The sequence below is a fragment of the Sturnus vulgaris genome, chromosome 8, assembly GCF_052056855.1.
Source record: "Sturnus vulgaris isolate bStuVul1 chromosome 8, bStuVul1.hap1, whole genome shotgun sequence".
Taxonomy (NCBI): domain Eukaryota; kingdom Metazoa; phylum Chordata; class Aves; order Passeriformes; family Sturnidae; genus Sturnus; species Sturnus vulgaris.
In genome coordinates, this window is record NC_142250.1 from 9145462 (window position 1) to 9162494 (window position 17033).

General features: G+C 39.1%; 1 protein-coding gene and 1 long non-coding RNA gene across 3 annotated transcripts in view; one reads left to right on the plus strand and one right to left on the minus strand.

Annotated features, from left to right (window-relative positions):
* The window catches only part of ANK3 (ankyrin 3), a 293933-nt gene that overhangs the window by 12618 nt on the left and 264282 nt on the right, over positions 1 to 17033 (plus strand). The window contains exon 1 of one of the 2 annotated variants that reach the window (XM_088168803.1): positions 14936 to 15025. The exons of the other annotated variant lie outside the window; for it this stretch is intronic. Within the exon in view, the coding sequence (XP_088024929.1) occupies positions 14966 to 15025 (60 nt within the window). The 5' untranslated portion in view covers positions 14936 to 14965. Of the gene's footprint in view, positions 1 to 14935; positions 15026 to 17033 lie in introns of those variants that run through there. 2 annotated transcript variants of the gene reach the window in all.
* On the minus strand, positions 6056 to 15805 carry LOC148222986 (uncharacterized). The gene is made up of 3 exons (XR_015805093.1): positions 15644 to 15805; positions 8310 to 8460; positions 6056 to 7352 (listed from the first exon to the last, which is right to left on the minus strand). It is a non-coding gene; the product is annotated as an uncharacterized LOC148222986 (long non-coding RNA).

Below are 17033 nucleotides of genomic sequence, written 5' to 3' on the forward strand. Positions count from 1 at the left end.
CCTTTAAAGATATCTGCTCCTCTGTTTCTTGGCAGGTCATGCTGTGCAGGAGGAGCAGTGCTTTCCTGACCTGTAAAGCTGCTGGCTGTGACTCCAGCTGCTGTTGAGAATACTGTGGGAAAGGAGGAACAGGCACTAGCCAGCTACTAGTCCTTGGGTCTTTTGAGGTCTTCATCACTTATTAAAATGACCAAGAATAGTTTGGTGGTGGGATAGGACAGATGGACAAGAGCCATCTGTTCTCATAGTGCTCACCTCGCTTCTTTTGTTATTGCTTTCTCTTCTTTAGGTATTGCACATACTTCAAGTCCTATCATTTGTTTTACAGTAGACTCTAAAATAGAAGGGGAAATCTGCTTGCAAAGGATGTGGCTAAAGAATGGTCAGCATATCTCTTGCAGATTTTTTTCCCTCAGTCGTATCTTAGACACCAATGGATTTCAGATACTGCTGGATCAGTTTACTACATTATAGTATTGTCAGAGGTTTAAAATATATATATAAAATGTATTTGCAGTAATAGTAAGATTGCTTACAGCAAGTTTAAGAATAAATTTATATATCACATCCTAGGTCTTTTTCTCACCTTTTTAATTTACTGTGAGCACACTGAGGAATCAAAATGACAAGGTTACCATTGATCCCAATCTTAGTGGTCCTGAAATAGTGTCCTTTTCTCATCTTGTTCAAGTCTCTGTAGGGCACCCTGAAAGGACAATGAATTTCAGCAAACAGCAGGAGTATGTTGAGTTACTAAAGTCAGCATCACTTCTGTGGTCATTTGAGCTTTATTTAGTGTTGGTATGCTTTTTTTTCCCCCCTTTTTTTCAGTCTTGACAGGAGTACTGAATTGTATTGAGCAAAGTTCATAAAAACAGAAGCTCATGCTCCTTTCTGAAACAGGAACTAAGCAGGAACATGTAATCCTTTTTGTTTATTCATTTTTTGGAAGTCCTTGTAAGTTTGGAAACAAGAAAAAGGATTTATATAGGCACAAAAAATTCTTGGAGGTGTTTATACAGTCAGTCTCATGAGGAGTGCTGGAAATATGAGGGGGAAAACCCCACAGTACTTGAACTTAGGCATTTTCCTGTTAACCAGGATATAATCTCTTTAATTTCAAATCCACACAATAAATACACAATAACGCTTTGTCTGTGAGATTGTAAAATATAGTTTGAGGGCTTTGTCAAATGCAGTTACTGTTTTGTCTTCTGATGTTTGTTACTTGTGCTTGAAGCTATTCCACAGCTGTGAGAAAAGAGGACTAGTTCTAAAATAGGAAACAAAATATTAATCTATGCAGGGCTAGTTTGTAGTGCAAAATGTCAAAAAAGACTATTAACTACTGTTTAAGATTTGGAATTCTAAAGGGGTGACAGTTGAGAAGTCTGACGAAACAAGACTGTACAATAATTTTTCTGAAGGTTACCTTAACGCAATGAAGGGAAACATCCAGATCTGGGCAAAATCCAGGTCTATAATACGGGTTGTGGAAGTGAGCACTCAAATCTTTGCCCCTTACACCTGCCAGCACATTTCCTGTCAAAGCTCCAGAATTAGTCTTGGAGTAGTCTTGACTGTATTTTACTCCTGTGGCAAGGATTAATATTGACTAGACTTTTTGTCTAAAGCCAGATTTTTCAGAAGACAAACTAGGAGCAGAGATTATACAGCGCTCCAGTTCTCAAGTGTTGAGCACTCAGCAACTTCACTGAAGAGTGGGAGTTGCTTGTCTGTTCAGCAGTTTTAAAATCAGGCTACTTGTTTGGCCTGACTTAGCCTGTGAGGTTTTTTTAAATACATTACAGCACACTTCTGTGAATGACTATTAACAATGCCATTATGCAATTCTTTGCCATTCATAATGATAGGCATACTGCAGGGTGCATACTGAGATAAATTCCACAAAAGTAGGAACAGGTTTATAATTAGAGAGGGGGAAGGGGAGAGAAAGTTATTTGAAACATATTTTCACTTTGTCTGTATTTCTGAAAATGTGTGATATGTCCATCTGGAGCTAAGCAATATCTGTGTTCAGTTGGTTGGGAAGAGAATGATGGAATGTTCTGACAAATCCTCACAGCAGCTTCTATCCCAGGAGTAGCTCTTCCCTTGGTTGTAGCAGTCATACTCTTATGAACTGAATCTAGGTCTCTGTTGCAGTTATGAGCTTGTCATGCACAGGATAGAGGCTGAAATAATCAGTCATAGTGTTGGCTGGATTTTTCTCTTCAGAAATTTTAGCAATTTTTAAAAAGTATTTCACCACTATTATGTGAGGTTTTGTGGTTCATCTCATCACTGGGATGTGCATTTCAGCAGAAAGGAGTAGTGCCTCAAAGACCTGGATATTTAGCATACATAGTGTATTTTAAAAAATCTACCTCAAGTATTGCATGTCTGAACTGTTCCCTCTTTATAATCATGGTGCTGAATGTATAATGAAATGAAACTGTAACAAGAAAACCGCAATTAGTTCTGTGGGTTAATTAGGGGCCAAGAATATAAGTGTCCACTTCATTTTAGGACTGTTCAGAAGTGAGAGGCTTTTTGCATTATTTTCACATGTTTCTTAAGAAAAGACCTTCCATATGCTGCATTAGTGACAACTGCATGTTGAGTTTGTGGTTTATACTGGGATTGATGAGGGCTGTCAGTGTTCAGGAGAGTGCAAGTTGAATCTTTTAGTGCACTGTGGTCTTTATCCCAATATTTAAAGTGATGGCACCTTGTGCTGCGCTAGTTACAGCTGTCAAAGTATAAAAGTGATGCCATGTTGGAATGTTTGAGGAGTTTTCCATTGCTTTTGAGGCCAAGGTAGAGGTGAGGTGCTGATAGTGGAGCAGGATGGACTCTGCAGGGCAACTTGCACCTTGTGGAGATCCCCTTAAGGGCCTCATGTAGAGAAATCCTGATTTCTTCCTGGTCAGAATTCCTGTTTCCTTACAGCCAATGTGCAGAATAGCCATGTGAAGTGTTACCAGGCCCTCAACCCTCATGTCTAAACTGAAGCCATGAAGAGGTGAAAACAATTGTTATAGGATTGAGACTTCTTGAAATTTTATTTAATCTGATTAATTTTATCCTTGCAAAATGAACACTCTGGTGGGATTTTAAAATAACCTTAGATTTTTTCATTAAGTTAATGCATATTAATTCATGGCAGAATTAATCATATCTTGATTCATATTGTACACTGCTTGGATTTAGTCATTAATGCAGAAATTGAAGTGGTCCAAAAAAGAAATGTCATCTTATTCACTCAGTATTGTTGTACATTTCTTCTACTGTCAGGTTTCCATATAATGGTAGTATGATGCAAATAAATACCTCATTCTTAGTCCTTTATCAAATAATTCAAAGCAAAAATGCATCTTTATCCCTAACCAGGAACACATGTCTAGCATATTACACCATGAAGAATAAAAGAAATCCTGAGCTATTATTCTGTGATTCAGCAGGAGACAGGGGCAATTTGTTCTTGTTTTGCTTTCTTGGAAAAAATCAAAATCAAACCTACCACTTTCCCAAAAAACCTCAGAGTAAGGACTGGATTGGGTAGATACCTGGATTTCAAACTTTGCTTCAGAAGGATATTGTTCATGGAAATCACTATATTGTGAGGAAAGCATATAAGAACGGAGTCTTTATCTACATGATTGCATTGATACCTATACAAAAGCGTTACCAAATCCATACCTCAGGCAGCTGCCATACTCCCATTGCAGAAATGTGACTACTGGTACAGCAGGGAAATGAATGTAACTGTTCCACAGTTTACACAATGAGCTTAAATTATTATCTATAATAGCTTTATATTTGTGCCACTGAAGCAAAAATAAAGTATGCTTTGGGTAATATGTATGATGTGTAACATAAGATATACAGCATTTTGTGTTTTCCAGCTTCAGTGTTAGTATTTGAGGCTTTTGTGGTTTTGGGGGGTTTAAAGTTTTGTGCGATCTTCACACTTCACCTGAATTGAACAGAAGCTGTTACAAGTCTGTCCTTGCAAAAAATTAACGTGGAGAAGAACGTTGTCAGTGATTTGGGGAGGGAACAGAAGGGAAGGGAAAAGAGATTTGGGGCATCTGCCTTGAAAGTGGGTTATCATCTATACCAGACATGTCACTGTCTCTCTGTCATCTATATTTATGGCAATGAAAAGTGGATACACGCTGCTTCCAAACCCAAATTTGCCATTCATTTCCTTTGTGCTCATTATGAATGGGTATAAACAGTTACCAAATCTACCAGGCACACAAGGGTTGGCACTTCATTGCTGGTATTTGCTGCCCTGATGGTGGGGCTATCAGGAAATAAGTACTCAAAAAGCAGACGCAATGTCCTGAGAGGGTACAGCATTCCAAGGCAAACTGTAATTGTTCATAAAGTAAAAATATCTGGAAATGAAAATATGTATGTGGGGGGGTTATTCAACAATCACTTTAATTTTGCTTTAATTTCCTTTTTATAGTCATGTTCAGTGGAAATTAATAGGGGCAGTAAAATTCTTTACAACTATTTTGCTGCAATATTTATGCACCTTTATATCTGAACTGTCTGTTAAAAGAGAAAATTCAGCCATGAATAGAGAACAGCCAGTCACTGTGGGGTTTCCCTTGCAGCTTTTTGGTTCTCTAAACCCCCAGAAAATAGTAGCTTGCTTACAAGCCAGAACCTCTTATGACTTGTAAACATGATACGAGGGTGCATAACAACAGTGAGTTTACACTCAGCTGGTAGCTCATCCGGTAAGGATTTACATTTTTGACTGACCTCCAGCACTTCCGTTGCCTCCCGGGGACAGGGGTGTGCATCTGAGGCACTGCAGGCTCCAGTCAGAGGTGGTAACCAAAGTGCTCAACTCAGTTGCTCTTTCCAGGTGTTATATTTTTAGTATATTCCAATGGTTTGTCAAATACCTAAATAGTACTTAGTGAGTTACGGTAGTTTTGGGGAATTAGGCGAGTCCTGTACTTGCACGTCCATGTTTAGAATTGCTGTATGCTCATCCTGTCTCATAAGAGTTCTTCATAACTTTTCTTAAATGACTACTTAACTAAGCCCCAAGTGGATTTTAATTTAAAACATTTTGTAACCCTAAGAGGAATTTGAGGACAGGAATCCATTTTGGATGACTATGACAACTTTGTGTTGATTATTGCTAGAAAATGTATGCATCTCCTCCCTGCTGAACAAATGATTGACACTGCACTAATTTTAAGTAATTCAAATAATTACAGCAAGCAAATCTATTCAATAGAGAGATCCATTGCCAGGATAAGCATTAGTACTAATGGCTATCTCAGCAAAATCTTGTGTGGCAGACAGCACAAAATGGCAGTGCTGGCAGCCTTTTTTGTGATGAATTATGTTTTGAGAAATGAGGTCTGCATGCTCATGGAGAAGCAAGAAAGCTACACTCCATTTCAGTTGAAATGTACGAATCAAAGCCCAGGTGTATAAATAAATCTCTCTAACTGTGGAATGTATTAGCTGGACCTCAGTAATCATTTATGCAAATGTGCAGATCTGTGTAGGGCCATGGTGCTGTAGGCAAGGTGTGGCCAGAGGGGCTTGGCATTGGTCTGAGGCCTCAGCATGGGATTTGTAGCATGCACGTGTTCTCATCTCCTGGGACAGACAGGAAGTCTGATAGTGGATCCCTGGGTTTGTTTGCCTCCTCTGACATGACACCAAGAGGATAAGCCTGAATGATCTTTTCTGTGCTTTGTAGCAGGGAACTGTTTTACATCTAATCGTGTATGTCCTCATATTGGCTAACTTTAGTACAGCTAAAAAACTGTAAATGAAAAATAGGTTTGGGTTTTTTTTTTTTAGGAATTTGATGTATATCAGGGGAATGTACAGATGGAAGCCTGTCCCTTTGATATGGTGGTATCAGCAAAATAGTCTATGTGAGCTGCCGGAAAGATGCAAGCTGGAGGGTGTGATTGAAGCCTGACCTTCTAGAGTGAGCTTAAAGGAGTATGTTCACCACAGAGTATAAACACAGCAGTTACCATTCTTACCTGCTCAACTTGCTCTTTATTGAAAAATTACCATAAAGCTTGAAAAGAATAATTTAAAAAAATTACTTGTGCATTCATTGTAATTTATCCATTTGTTTGTTTTGGCTACTAGCTGTTGACTATTTATGTGCATTTCAAGTACAAGAACTTTGAAGAAATACTATTTCAGTATAATACCTAAATATAGACAAGTGTTTTTGCTAGAATTAATAGCTACCAAAATAAATTATCTCATTGCACACAAATATAAAATATCTGTGATGTATGATGGAATGCAAGATCTATAATGTTCAGAGTAGTATATATTTTGTTTATTAAGATATCTCTATAGTGAGAAGGCTTCATTGTCTGAAGAAACCGTATTACAAAACTCTTAGCTTTCTCTCTCCCTTTGCTCTGTATATATATTTTAAAAAGAGGATATTTCCTGGGTTTTGATTATTGTTTTTTGGCTGTTTGAAGTCTTTTGCCCAATTACAAATTATGTGTTACAGAAATGGAGGAAAATGTTCTCAGATATAAATGCCCTAGCTTACAGACACAGACAGTTTGCTATCCTGGTTACTATGGTGAGAGCTGGGGAGGATGCCTGTAGCACAGTCTCTGTGTTTTTCAGGCAGACTGTTTTTAATTTCCTGGGATTGCTTACGAGCTGTAATATTAATCTATTTGTATCCTCTTTCAGCACTTCCTTTGCTTTGCAGTGTAAGCCCCTTAATATAGATTGACTAGAGAAGAGCAGCTTTGCCCTCCTTGCTGCCTGTCTGAGGTGGCCGGTGTGACTGGAGAGTAGGGAAGGGTGACCTAATGTGCCACAGGCAGGAAGCAGAGCTGATTAGTCTGCCTCGAGAGATGCCAGTGCAGGGTGTGACTGGGGTGTTACATATCTGCTGGGGAACATTTGCTTCTCTGGAAGAGATGACCACAGAAACATGTATAGGACAAAAAAAAATTCAAGCACATATTTATCGATGTTTGGTTGCCTATTGGTATGAGCACATGATAATTCCTTCCACATAACACAACAGGGATTCTCCATTCTATTCTGGGTTGCCTAAGTCAAATGACATTTTCCCCCCATCCTTCCCCCCACGTTGAAATGTTTTTCACAAAACAGAATAATCCTCACAACAAATCTCAAAAGGAACCTATCTCAAGACAGTGTTGAAATTATGTACTTAATCCACAATCTGCTGATTCAGGACAGATTTGAAGCTTTTGGCTGGTGACTGGGAAACGTGGGGCTTCACATCGCTTCATGGAGAGGAAAATGAGTGTTCGTCCTTCTCAAATCCACACAAGTAGGATGTGGAGCTGTAAGGCCAAAGGCAGACAAGGCAAGAAGAACATGTCAGTATGGCATGATTATTTTTCCAGCTGAATTACTTGTGAAATTCAAAATGCATCTGTAATTAGGCTGAAACAGCCTTTTCAAATAAAGTTGCTGTATATTGTATAAATAGTTGCATAAATTATTTCTGTTGACATGGTATATATGGCATTATTGCCTCTGTGGAAATAAGCATATTTAGTATTACTGAATTAATGCTATTAAAATCTCATCTTCTGAATGCTTCCATGGTACTTTCTTCATTTTACTTTTTTGCAAATTCACCAAATGAGCATTTTATTTTAGTTGCCAAATGCAGTAATGATAGCAAAAGCAGCTAACATCAAAGTGAAAAACAGACTTGGTTATTTGTCAAATAAGAGCTTAAATATCACAAATTTGAACAAGCTAGCTTGCTGTCTTGAGAGTCCTAGCACAAATATGTATTTGCAGGATTGGATTGTCAGATAGAGGTGATAGGGCACAGAAATGGAAATATGGCAGATTTCCTAGGAGAACAGAAGAAGGAAAAATGACAGCAGAACAGAACACAGGAAGTCTAAAGTAGCAGGGCATAGACAGGTTTTGAGAATCTGGGGAATACATGAGTGACAAGAGGGCTCTGATCAGCAAGAAGAAGCTTAGAGATGATGTGTTAGCAATAAAACCTGTCCAGTTTGCAATCAAAACAGAGGCAAAGCAGTGGGCAACACAAAGCAAGGTTTATAAATGATTAACAGATTTTTATTCCTGTCTGCCTTAATGTGAAATACAGAATGCTGCTTGCTACTTTACTGAGTAGTGTGCATCATGCACAGGATTTACTGATCGGCTACCGCAGCCTTGTAAAGGGGCAATTGATAAATATCCCTGTACTGCTGCAGCAAAAGGGCACGTTTCAATGTGTTTGACTTAACCCGCATTGCCTGACTGAGACTTACACAGTAACAGTCAGGAGAGCTAAAATCAGTTTTTTCTGCAATTCCCAGCATTCCACAGTTTTGAGTACGTTGCTTGGTCTCTGTCCTCAAAGCCTTGGGTAGTTTGGAGTTGCTGTAGGACTCCTTGTTTCACTGCAAATCACAAAGAGAGCTGGGAATAAACCCGAGAAGGATTAATTTGTAGTCTTGTGCTGTTACTTCTGAACCAATTTCATACACAATATAACCGACCAGCAGGGATGCTTCATGATTGGTGGCTTGAAAGTTAGTACACAATATTGTAGGTGGTGTATTTCAGAGCTTGTAGTGAAGTTGTTTCCTGTATTGGAGATCTCGTCCAGTGTTTTTATTGTAGTTTACTGACCTGAAAGTAAACTGGTAAAATGTAAAACATTTTTCCAAAGTGGTTAGTCTTTAATAGGGTTACAAGTGTGTACTCTGAACGTAGTTGATTGTGTATTTGTACTCTAGCAAGAATACAATTTTAGCAGTAGCAAACCCCTTATAATTTCAATGCCACCATTTCAATCTAGTGAAGTTTGCAGTAAACAGGCTGAGTTGGGTAAGTGAAAGTGCAACAGAGTGGAAAGAAAGCTGGTCAGGGGGATTTCTGGCTGTTATCCAACTGCAGCAACACAGATTGAGGCCAGCCAGGAAGACTTTTCAAGCACTGATGTGTTTCATAGAAGCATGAGCTATCAAAAACTGACACCATCTCAGGATTAGCAGCCAAAAAAAGCTGCTGCATGTGCTCAGGTGTATGTAGTTACCTTGCTATATCCCTGCTATGGCAGGTTAGTACTTGAATTCATACTGCCTGGTTTTGCCTTTGTTGTCTTCTCCTATGGGTTCTACCATTTGTAAAACAGTGGCCCTGATGGGATTAAGCCTGGATGTTCGTTATCTCCCCTCACTGGCATCTCAAAAATCAATCTGGAAATGCTAGAGGATGATCTTTTCAGAGGCGAAGAAAAACAAAAAATGTGAAACTCCTCGATTTGTTCAGCGCACTCCTTCCCTTCGCATTTTCTCTTTCACTTTCAATGGAAATTTTAAGGGGAAAAATAACATATTTAAAGCAACTTCAGGATAATCTGTGCTCACCTCCTCAGATGCATGCGACAATGAGCACATTTGCCTCAGGACCAGTGTGCAGTAGGTCTATTTTGCTGCTGAAAAGTGGCAGTGGTGGAAAAATTGATTATTGAGGTAGTTACTCTTAGAACTCCTTTATTCATGAGTTCAAATTTATGCAAATAGGGACTTAGAACTGGAAGCTTCTGCATGAAATCACTGATGACAAGTCATCAGTGCTTGTTTTGTCCTTTTTAAGACTCTGCATCGTGTATCTGTCATTGAGTTTTATACTGGAAGTATGGGAGAAGCACAGCTGATGGTAAACACATTTATTTGATGAGCTGAATCAATGGCATCCACTTAAATTAGCACAGATGTGCTAATAAGCATGGGTTGCTGTAGATTTTGCAGATTTTATGTATAGTTTTGAAGCTTTTTATGTGACTAATACATATGTATTTTCTTATTTAAAAGAATTGGGTATATTAACACTGGAAGAACTTTGGAAATGACTGGCTTTCTCTGGAAATGTGTAAGTGTGGAAATGTGGGAGAGGATGGAAACTGATTTTGTTCTCTCTGACTGATAATTTGTCAGATGCAAGGGCTTTAAAGAAGACCCTGCTCACTGGAAGCAGAATCTACTGCTCTGTCTTGATATGAAGAGCACTTGGTGTGAAAACTTTCACACTATGTTGTTCTGTATGCCATGAACTCGATGCAGGCAGAAATACACTTGATTAATACTTGGCAGTGTTTATGTATTCAGTAACAAGTTGCCCATCTTCTCACTCCTCTATCTCACTTCTGTTCATTGCTCTCCAGTGTTGCACACAGTTTCAATGAAGTCTTAATGTAACACCTCTCTTCCTTTAATGTAAAGGTACTGTTTTTCAGTACAGTAAAGAGAACTTAAATAGCAACTTGGCCTCTTTTCCCATTGCCATGTCTCAGAGCATGCCATTCAATCCTAAAGGCAGGCATTTTGGGTGCAGGAAGCTAATCTTAGCCTTGCTGTTTAGGGAAAGTGGCTCTTCTCTTGAGCCACATGTGGCTTCGGAACAGTCCCCAAGTGGCTGACAAGCCAGAACTCAAAAGCACATGAAGCTGTAGGCATGAAGGCTGCTGAGGAAGAGGAACCAAGTCTGAGCTGCAGACCTCGCTGGGGCTCTCTGAAACCCAGAGGTGGGGAGGGCTGACAGGGCAGCTGGTGCTGCTGTGCTGTCAGCAGGAGTGGCTGCCTGCCCAAAAATGCTTCCTGCTCTTATATTGGTTATCTTTGGAAGGGCCCAGCTGTTTGCAGACACTTATTCCATAAGTTGAGCTGCAGGTAGAATTTCAGGAATATTCAGTGTTAGAGATAGACTTCTCTCTCAGCTCAGTCCCACTATGTCCCTGTGTGGTCTCACTGGGTTTGGGGCTTCAGAATGGGAAGAAGATTGGAGGTCCTGTGGTATTTAGTCAGCTACGTGTTTTTCTGCTGATGTTTCTGACATGGTTTTGTAAAAGATCAGCTTAACTCACAAATGTTTTTCCTCTGTTGGTTCCACAAGCCACTAGGATTTGGAAATGGGTTTCTCCATCTTTGCTGTGCAGTAGGGTGAGGGGAGATGAGGGATTTGGAGCCACGTAGACAAAGGGCTTTGTTCCTGCCTGAGATGGAAATGAAAGCATTTTTGTCTCCACTTTCAGTACGGGGCGAGGGGGATGACAGAGAGAGAAGGAATGCAGACTTCCAGCTAACTAGCAAATGTTCCTAATAGAGAGGAGGAGCATTCCCATTTTATGTTCTGGTTAATTTTCATTCATGTCCAGGCAAAATGAAGGAAGCTCAAAGAGGGCACAACAGTGAAAAAGCAATTGATGACAATCTAGGAAATTGAAAAATCCAATTCAGTTTTTGTCACCAGTTAAAGCTGAAACTGTTTAATTTGAAAAAGAAATAAAACATTAACTCTGACTTATCACTCCAGTTACTTTTGCATTATTTCAGTTGATTCTAAAGCTGAGTGAAAGGGAGGGGTCGTGGGGCACTGTCTCTGTTTACTGCACAGAAACTCTTAGTTCTCTTAATGTGTTAAAATAAGCAATTACTCTGTAGGGAAGGAATAAAATGGTTTAATGCAAGCTGTCTTGGAGCTCCTTCAGTCTTTTCCATTGTCTCTTGTGAAGAGATAAATTGCTGTTTCCTTTGCAGGAAGCATTCAGCCAGCCAAAATCTGCTAATTATTTGTTGTCTTGGTTATCTTTTGCATACATGCCACTCACTGGACAGTCATCATGAAATATTGAATGTCAATGCAGGATGGTTGTAGGATGCTTTTGGGAGGAAAGGATGGCGTGCTTATAGTGAGAAAACAGTCAAGAAAGGAAAGATAGTCTGAAAAATAACAGCCTTCAGTTTCAGGTGCTGTTTTGAGGTTCTGAAGAACCTGAGCTGAGAAATTCCTGTGTAGTAAAGTATAATTGTAAGTTGGTTTTTAATAGTAGTAAAGAATCCACAGTTATCTTCAAAGGCCTTTTATGCTACATTCTGCATGAGGTAAAGACCTGGTCCTTGTCGTCAACCTTTTTACCATCTAAATGGTAAAATTTGGGGAGCAAATTTTGTGTTTAAGGAGAACATAACAACCATGATGGTTCCATTTTGTCTCTAAATTTTACTTTTTTTGTCTTTTTCACTGAAGGCACAAATTTGGAACGCCTGTTAGGATAGAACCAGTAATAATAGTAACAAAAAGAAAACCTGTCTGTGGAGCTCCCAGGGGTCAGGAGGAGCCAATGGAAGCTGCTGGAGGAGCTGCTAGAAGGGCTTGGAGCTCAGCATAAACTGAGCATGGTAGCACTGGTATTATCTTGGTGTTTTGAAAGGCTGAGAGCAGTTCTGTTTCCTCTAAAAGGCTGACGGTCTTTGAAGGGAATCTGGAGGATGAAGAGGCTCACTGGATATTTTTTTTTTCTCCTGATCTGTAATGCAGTTTCTAGGCAAGTGCATGCTCCTGCTTACCCTGCAGACCTTGACCTGATGTCCAGAGCCCCTGGGGAAGCTCTAACCTCTCTGTCAGTAGTGAGGATGGAAATAAACGGGAGATGGAAACTTTGCCCATATTGTCATTGCTGTAGCTTTTCGTATGAAATCTTACATTACCCCTAGTTGAATTGCATTCTGGCTATAAGCTGAAAAGCAAGCTGTTCCACAAGCTGTGATCAGTGAACTAGTAGCTATTAGGAGAATGGAAATAAGTTCTTAAAGCAGTGATACTTTATGCTTTCCTGTAAATAACTGGAGTTGACTGCTGCAGTGGCATCCTGGTGTTTGTATTTCTATGCAAGCCTTTTGCCAGGTCTCTCTAGAAGCAGTGCAGGCTGAGTTTGGGATAGCCATACTTCTTGAACATACTGTAGAGTTTCCCAAATAGTCTTTGAAACTTTCCAAAGAACGGTGTGACATGGGGGACTGAATCTATGTGGCTTAATGATTTTTCTCAACTTACACTATCTTCTTGTTGTTCTATTCTGAAATAACTCATTTTTTAGGATTCCGTATGTGTGTGTCTGCACAGAGTGGTGTAGGCAGCTTTGTTCAGTCTTACCTGGCTTCTGAAATTGCAGTGTGGATGTTCTGCAGCTATGTTGGTGAAGTGCTGCACCTGGAAATCTTGTGTGACTTTTAACTGTAACTTTCTGTTCCACCACACCTTCTACCACTGGCTTCAAACCATACTTCTGGCAAAATTTTTTCTCAAAGCTTGCCTGGTAGGTAAAGGTGATGTGCCCTTTCTTCAGGCAGAGATCACTTGATTAGTGCAGAGCTCTTAACTGACTCACTCAAAAAATACTTGACAGTGGTGCTACCCAGTCATGTGTAATGTGTCGCCTTTTACTAATGGTGCCAATAATATGAAACTCACCTGCTGAATGTTTGTATTGCTGAACTTGAATTGTATGCTGCTCTTGTATGAAAAAAACCCATGAGTAACAGTCTAAGTAACTTGGAGAAAGAAACTAGATAACCTAGCTGAGAACAGAGAGATGGAAACATGTTAATCTACACAGAACCAATAACAGCAAACTGATAGAAAAAGAAATCCACCATGCTTTTCTCACACGTGGGAATGTACGTCATAGTCGAAAACACAACCTAGATAAGTTATTTTTCACAGTGGGTTGCAAACTAGTTTATTTTTAAAGGACTTTTCTGGCAAAATTATGGTAAAGGTGCTCCAAGTGACAGAAATTAAAATCCTAGTAAATTGCAGAGCTTTTCCAGCATTGCATTTTTCACTGCTGTGTGTTCTGCTTTTATTAATAGTAAAGGTCAGCTCTCTGAAAAACTCTTTAGCTGGCTTGGTTTTGTTTTTTCCCCACAAGTCTTCCCAAAGCAACTTCCAGTGTCCTCATGTAATATTCTTATTAGTCTTATCAGTTCATCAGTGTTGCATATTACCCTCTTGTGTTTCCTACTGCTTCAAAATAAATACTTGCTTTCCTGAATCCAGGTAATCATGGCAAAATACAGTCAATAAATGAGTTGCCCTGAGTTGCTGTGAGTGTGCTGCACAATTGCCTTTGTGCATTTGACAATAGTACAAAAGCACAACTGCTTTATTACTTCATAACATCTCAGCAGGATTGTTGATGTGGATAAATGTTCACACCTCAATTCACCTTTTGGGGAACGTTTAGCAGGAGGATTCTTGTAAAGTCAGGTACAGAGCTGTCCAAGTCTAATTCTGCAGGATTCTTAGATTGCTGTCTGCCTGGATACAGCCTGCTCTTTCTGTCTGATGCTTTTCTGTTTGAAATTTCTGAGATGGGTACAGAAACTGCTTGGGCTCCAGCTAGTTTCTGATATTAAGGATATTACCTGGCAAACATTTCAGTCTCTTCCAGTAAAGCATGCTTAACTTACCTGAAATTCATAAATGCATAGCACACAGAGTTAGGAAGAAACATGGTGATTAAACTCTTCCACAGCATCAGGCAGAGAATTTCACTCTGATTTCTTTAGGCAGCTCCATAATTTGTAGTTCAACAGAAGTATGTTTTTTCTAGAAGGGTGACTCTTTTTGATTTTAAAATTCTCAAAGTATGTATTATACTTTCTAATCAGTCTCTTCTACCAAATAATGCCCTTAAGTGTCTGATGGGGGTGGGGTTTTTTGTGTTCTGGCATTACTGTAATTCATTATGATGTACTTATGTTTGCTGTTTAATGAGGTTGACTCGGTATTTATTGAAATAATTGTGGGATATATAACACTTGTGAATGCCAGTTCCATGAGGTGAAATTTGGTACTCCTGGATAAAGTGCCAAGAGTTGACTGGATGCCAAATAAGGTACATTACTTCATAGAAAAGAATGTCTCTGTTGTGATGAAAGGGTATCTCCTTTCATTAAATAAATATTGGATCAAAAGCAATTGCTTTGATTTCCCCCCCCCCCCAGCTGTGGAATTTGCTGGAATTGTATCAAAGGCAATAGGAATTATTTTAGTGAAGAAAGCATTAAAACTACTATAGAGCTCTTGTTTTTCTGACAAAACAAGAGAGAAAGTGTAGGAGGGAAAACTTTGACAAATGTGCAAAATTTATTCTTTTCATCAAATTTTGGTCTCTGTTTTCTATCAGCCTTCTCAGGTAAGTGTTGCTGTAAGTATGTGCAGCACTTGCCTGTGATTTCTGGAGAGCCCTTGATAATCTTTGTGCTGTGTATTCAGTCTTTGCCTTTTCAAATTTGTACCTAAGAGTTGCATACTGAAAAGACATCAGGTTTGCTCAGGGACCTTTTGGGATTCAGGCCGTACATGCAGGGATCATATGGAAAATAAGATTCCAGCCACAGGTTTCTCTTCACTCTTTCCATTTAATACAACCCTCACAACTACCTCCTTTTAAATTTTTTTTCCAAATTTCTGACCTAAAGATACTCAGCCAGGAGAAAAGAGAATACAGACACTGTGCATGAGGGATATCTGTGATTTTGTCAGATGATGAATTTATGCTAAATTAATGCTTACTGTGTCAGAGATTTCACTGTGAAATAAGTTTTCTTTTTTCCCAGTTTCTTATAGTTTCAGTTTTTCACAACCTTGCATAAACTAAAGTTGGAGCCATTTGCAATTGCTGAAAAATTAAAACTCCAGGAGATAAGCACTACATTGGTTTTGTTTGTACATCTGTTCATGTGGTGTGCCTTCATAGGATTTTGGGCAGAAAAAGTATTTCATTTTAGCTAAAGAGTAAGGAGACACTTACCTGCTCTTGTTGCTTACTGTGAATTGAAATTAGTGCATTTTCCTCTAGAAAAGCATTTGCTGACTTTTTTTTTTCCCTGCCAATGGAGTAATATATATGGAGTGAGTTTCTGTTTTCAGGAATTATTCAGGGTTTTCTCTGGTTCTCTTGGTTTTGGGTTCTTTGTTTTGTTGTTGTTAGGGGTTTTTTTTTGTTGGGTGTTTTTGCCTTTACCTTGACTACAGCACTCATTATCTACTGTGTCAGGTTTTGTTAATGGACCCTTTGAGTTTTTTCTTGGCTCTATGTGAACATGTTAATGTGTGATTGAAAATAATATATACAGCAGGTATATGTTTTAACTGCAGCTTATCTTAACTGTTAACCAGCACAAGACCAGTTCACTGTGGATGGAATTTTTTATTAAAACAGCTGCCTTGGTAATTTTCAGTTTAGTTGCTTGTATCTGATCGCAACACAATAGTTTAGAGACTTTTTTTTTTTTGCTTCAGGCAGTTGTGGTCAGGAGTGACTTACGTGACCCCCAAGTTACTTTGATGAGATGAATAATGTTCTGTAGACTCTGCTTCTTAAAGAATAATGGATTTTTCTTTTCAAGAAAACACAAGTCTTCCTCTACTGACAGAAATAGTTTCAACAAATGTCACGGACCATTTAAAACATTAAAAGTTTGAGGAGGTTCTGTCTTGAAGTCTTCTAGACATCCTTTTTTTTCTCAACAGTCTTTCTTAACAGTGCATTGCAGGGCATGGAAAATGGTGCCTGAAAGGTGCAATAGATGCTATTATAAATTTTGAAATATCAGTGGAGCAAAAGGACACTTCACAGTATTAACTTTTGTATAGACTAAACCTTCCCAGATTTGTTTGTTGACTGACTGCAGAGAGTAAAAACTGAAATCGTACTGTGTTGATGTCATAAAATCAGAAGGCGTGAACAGAAGGAAACCTAAATTACTTGGTAGAGATCAGATCCCAAATCTACTTAATGAGTCAACAGTTTTGTTCATTTTTATTAAAGCCTGTGACAAATTTTATGTGAGAGTCAATGCTTGAAGGCATTCTTAGAGCTTGCCCTCCTAGAGGACCTGCCAGGCTGCTGTGGGGCAGCAGGAGCTGGTGCACAGGGATATGAATTCACTGGTTGTTGGTGAGACCAGGATCAGAGGGTCTGAGATGCCTGTAGCCTCAGCTGAAGTGCTGATGCCAACCAATGTTGACACCTTTCCTGCACACCAGAGAAGCTCATAGTTCTCTTCAGACTGTTTGGTTTAGACACAAGGTGTGAAATTATTGGTTTGCTGATGAGATTCTTACTGTGTGTTTAGTGCAATGATTCCTTTCAGTTTCCTCTTTATTGGATACAAGAGAATTCTATTTATTTTTTTTAA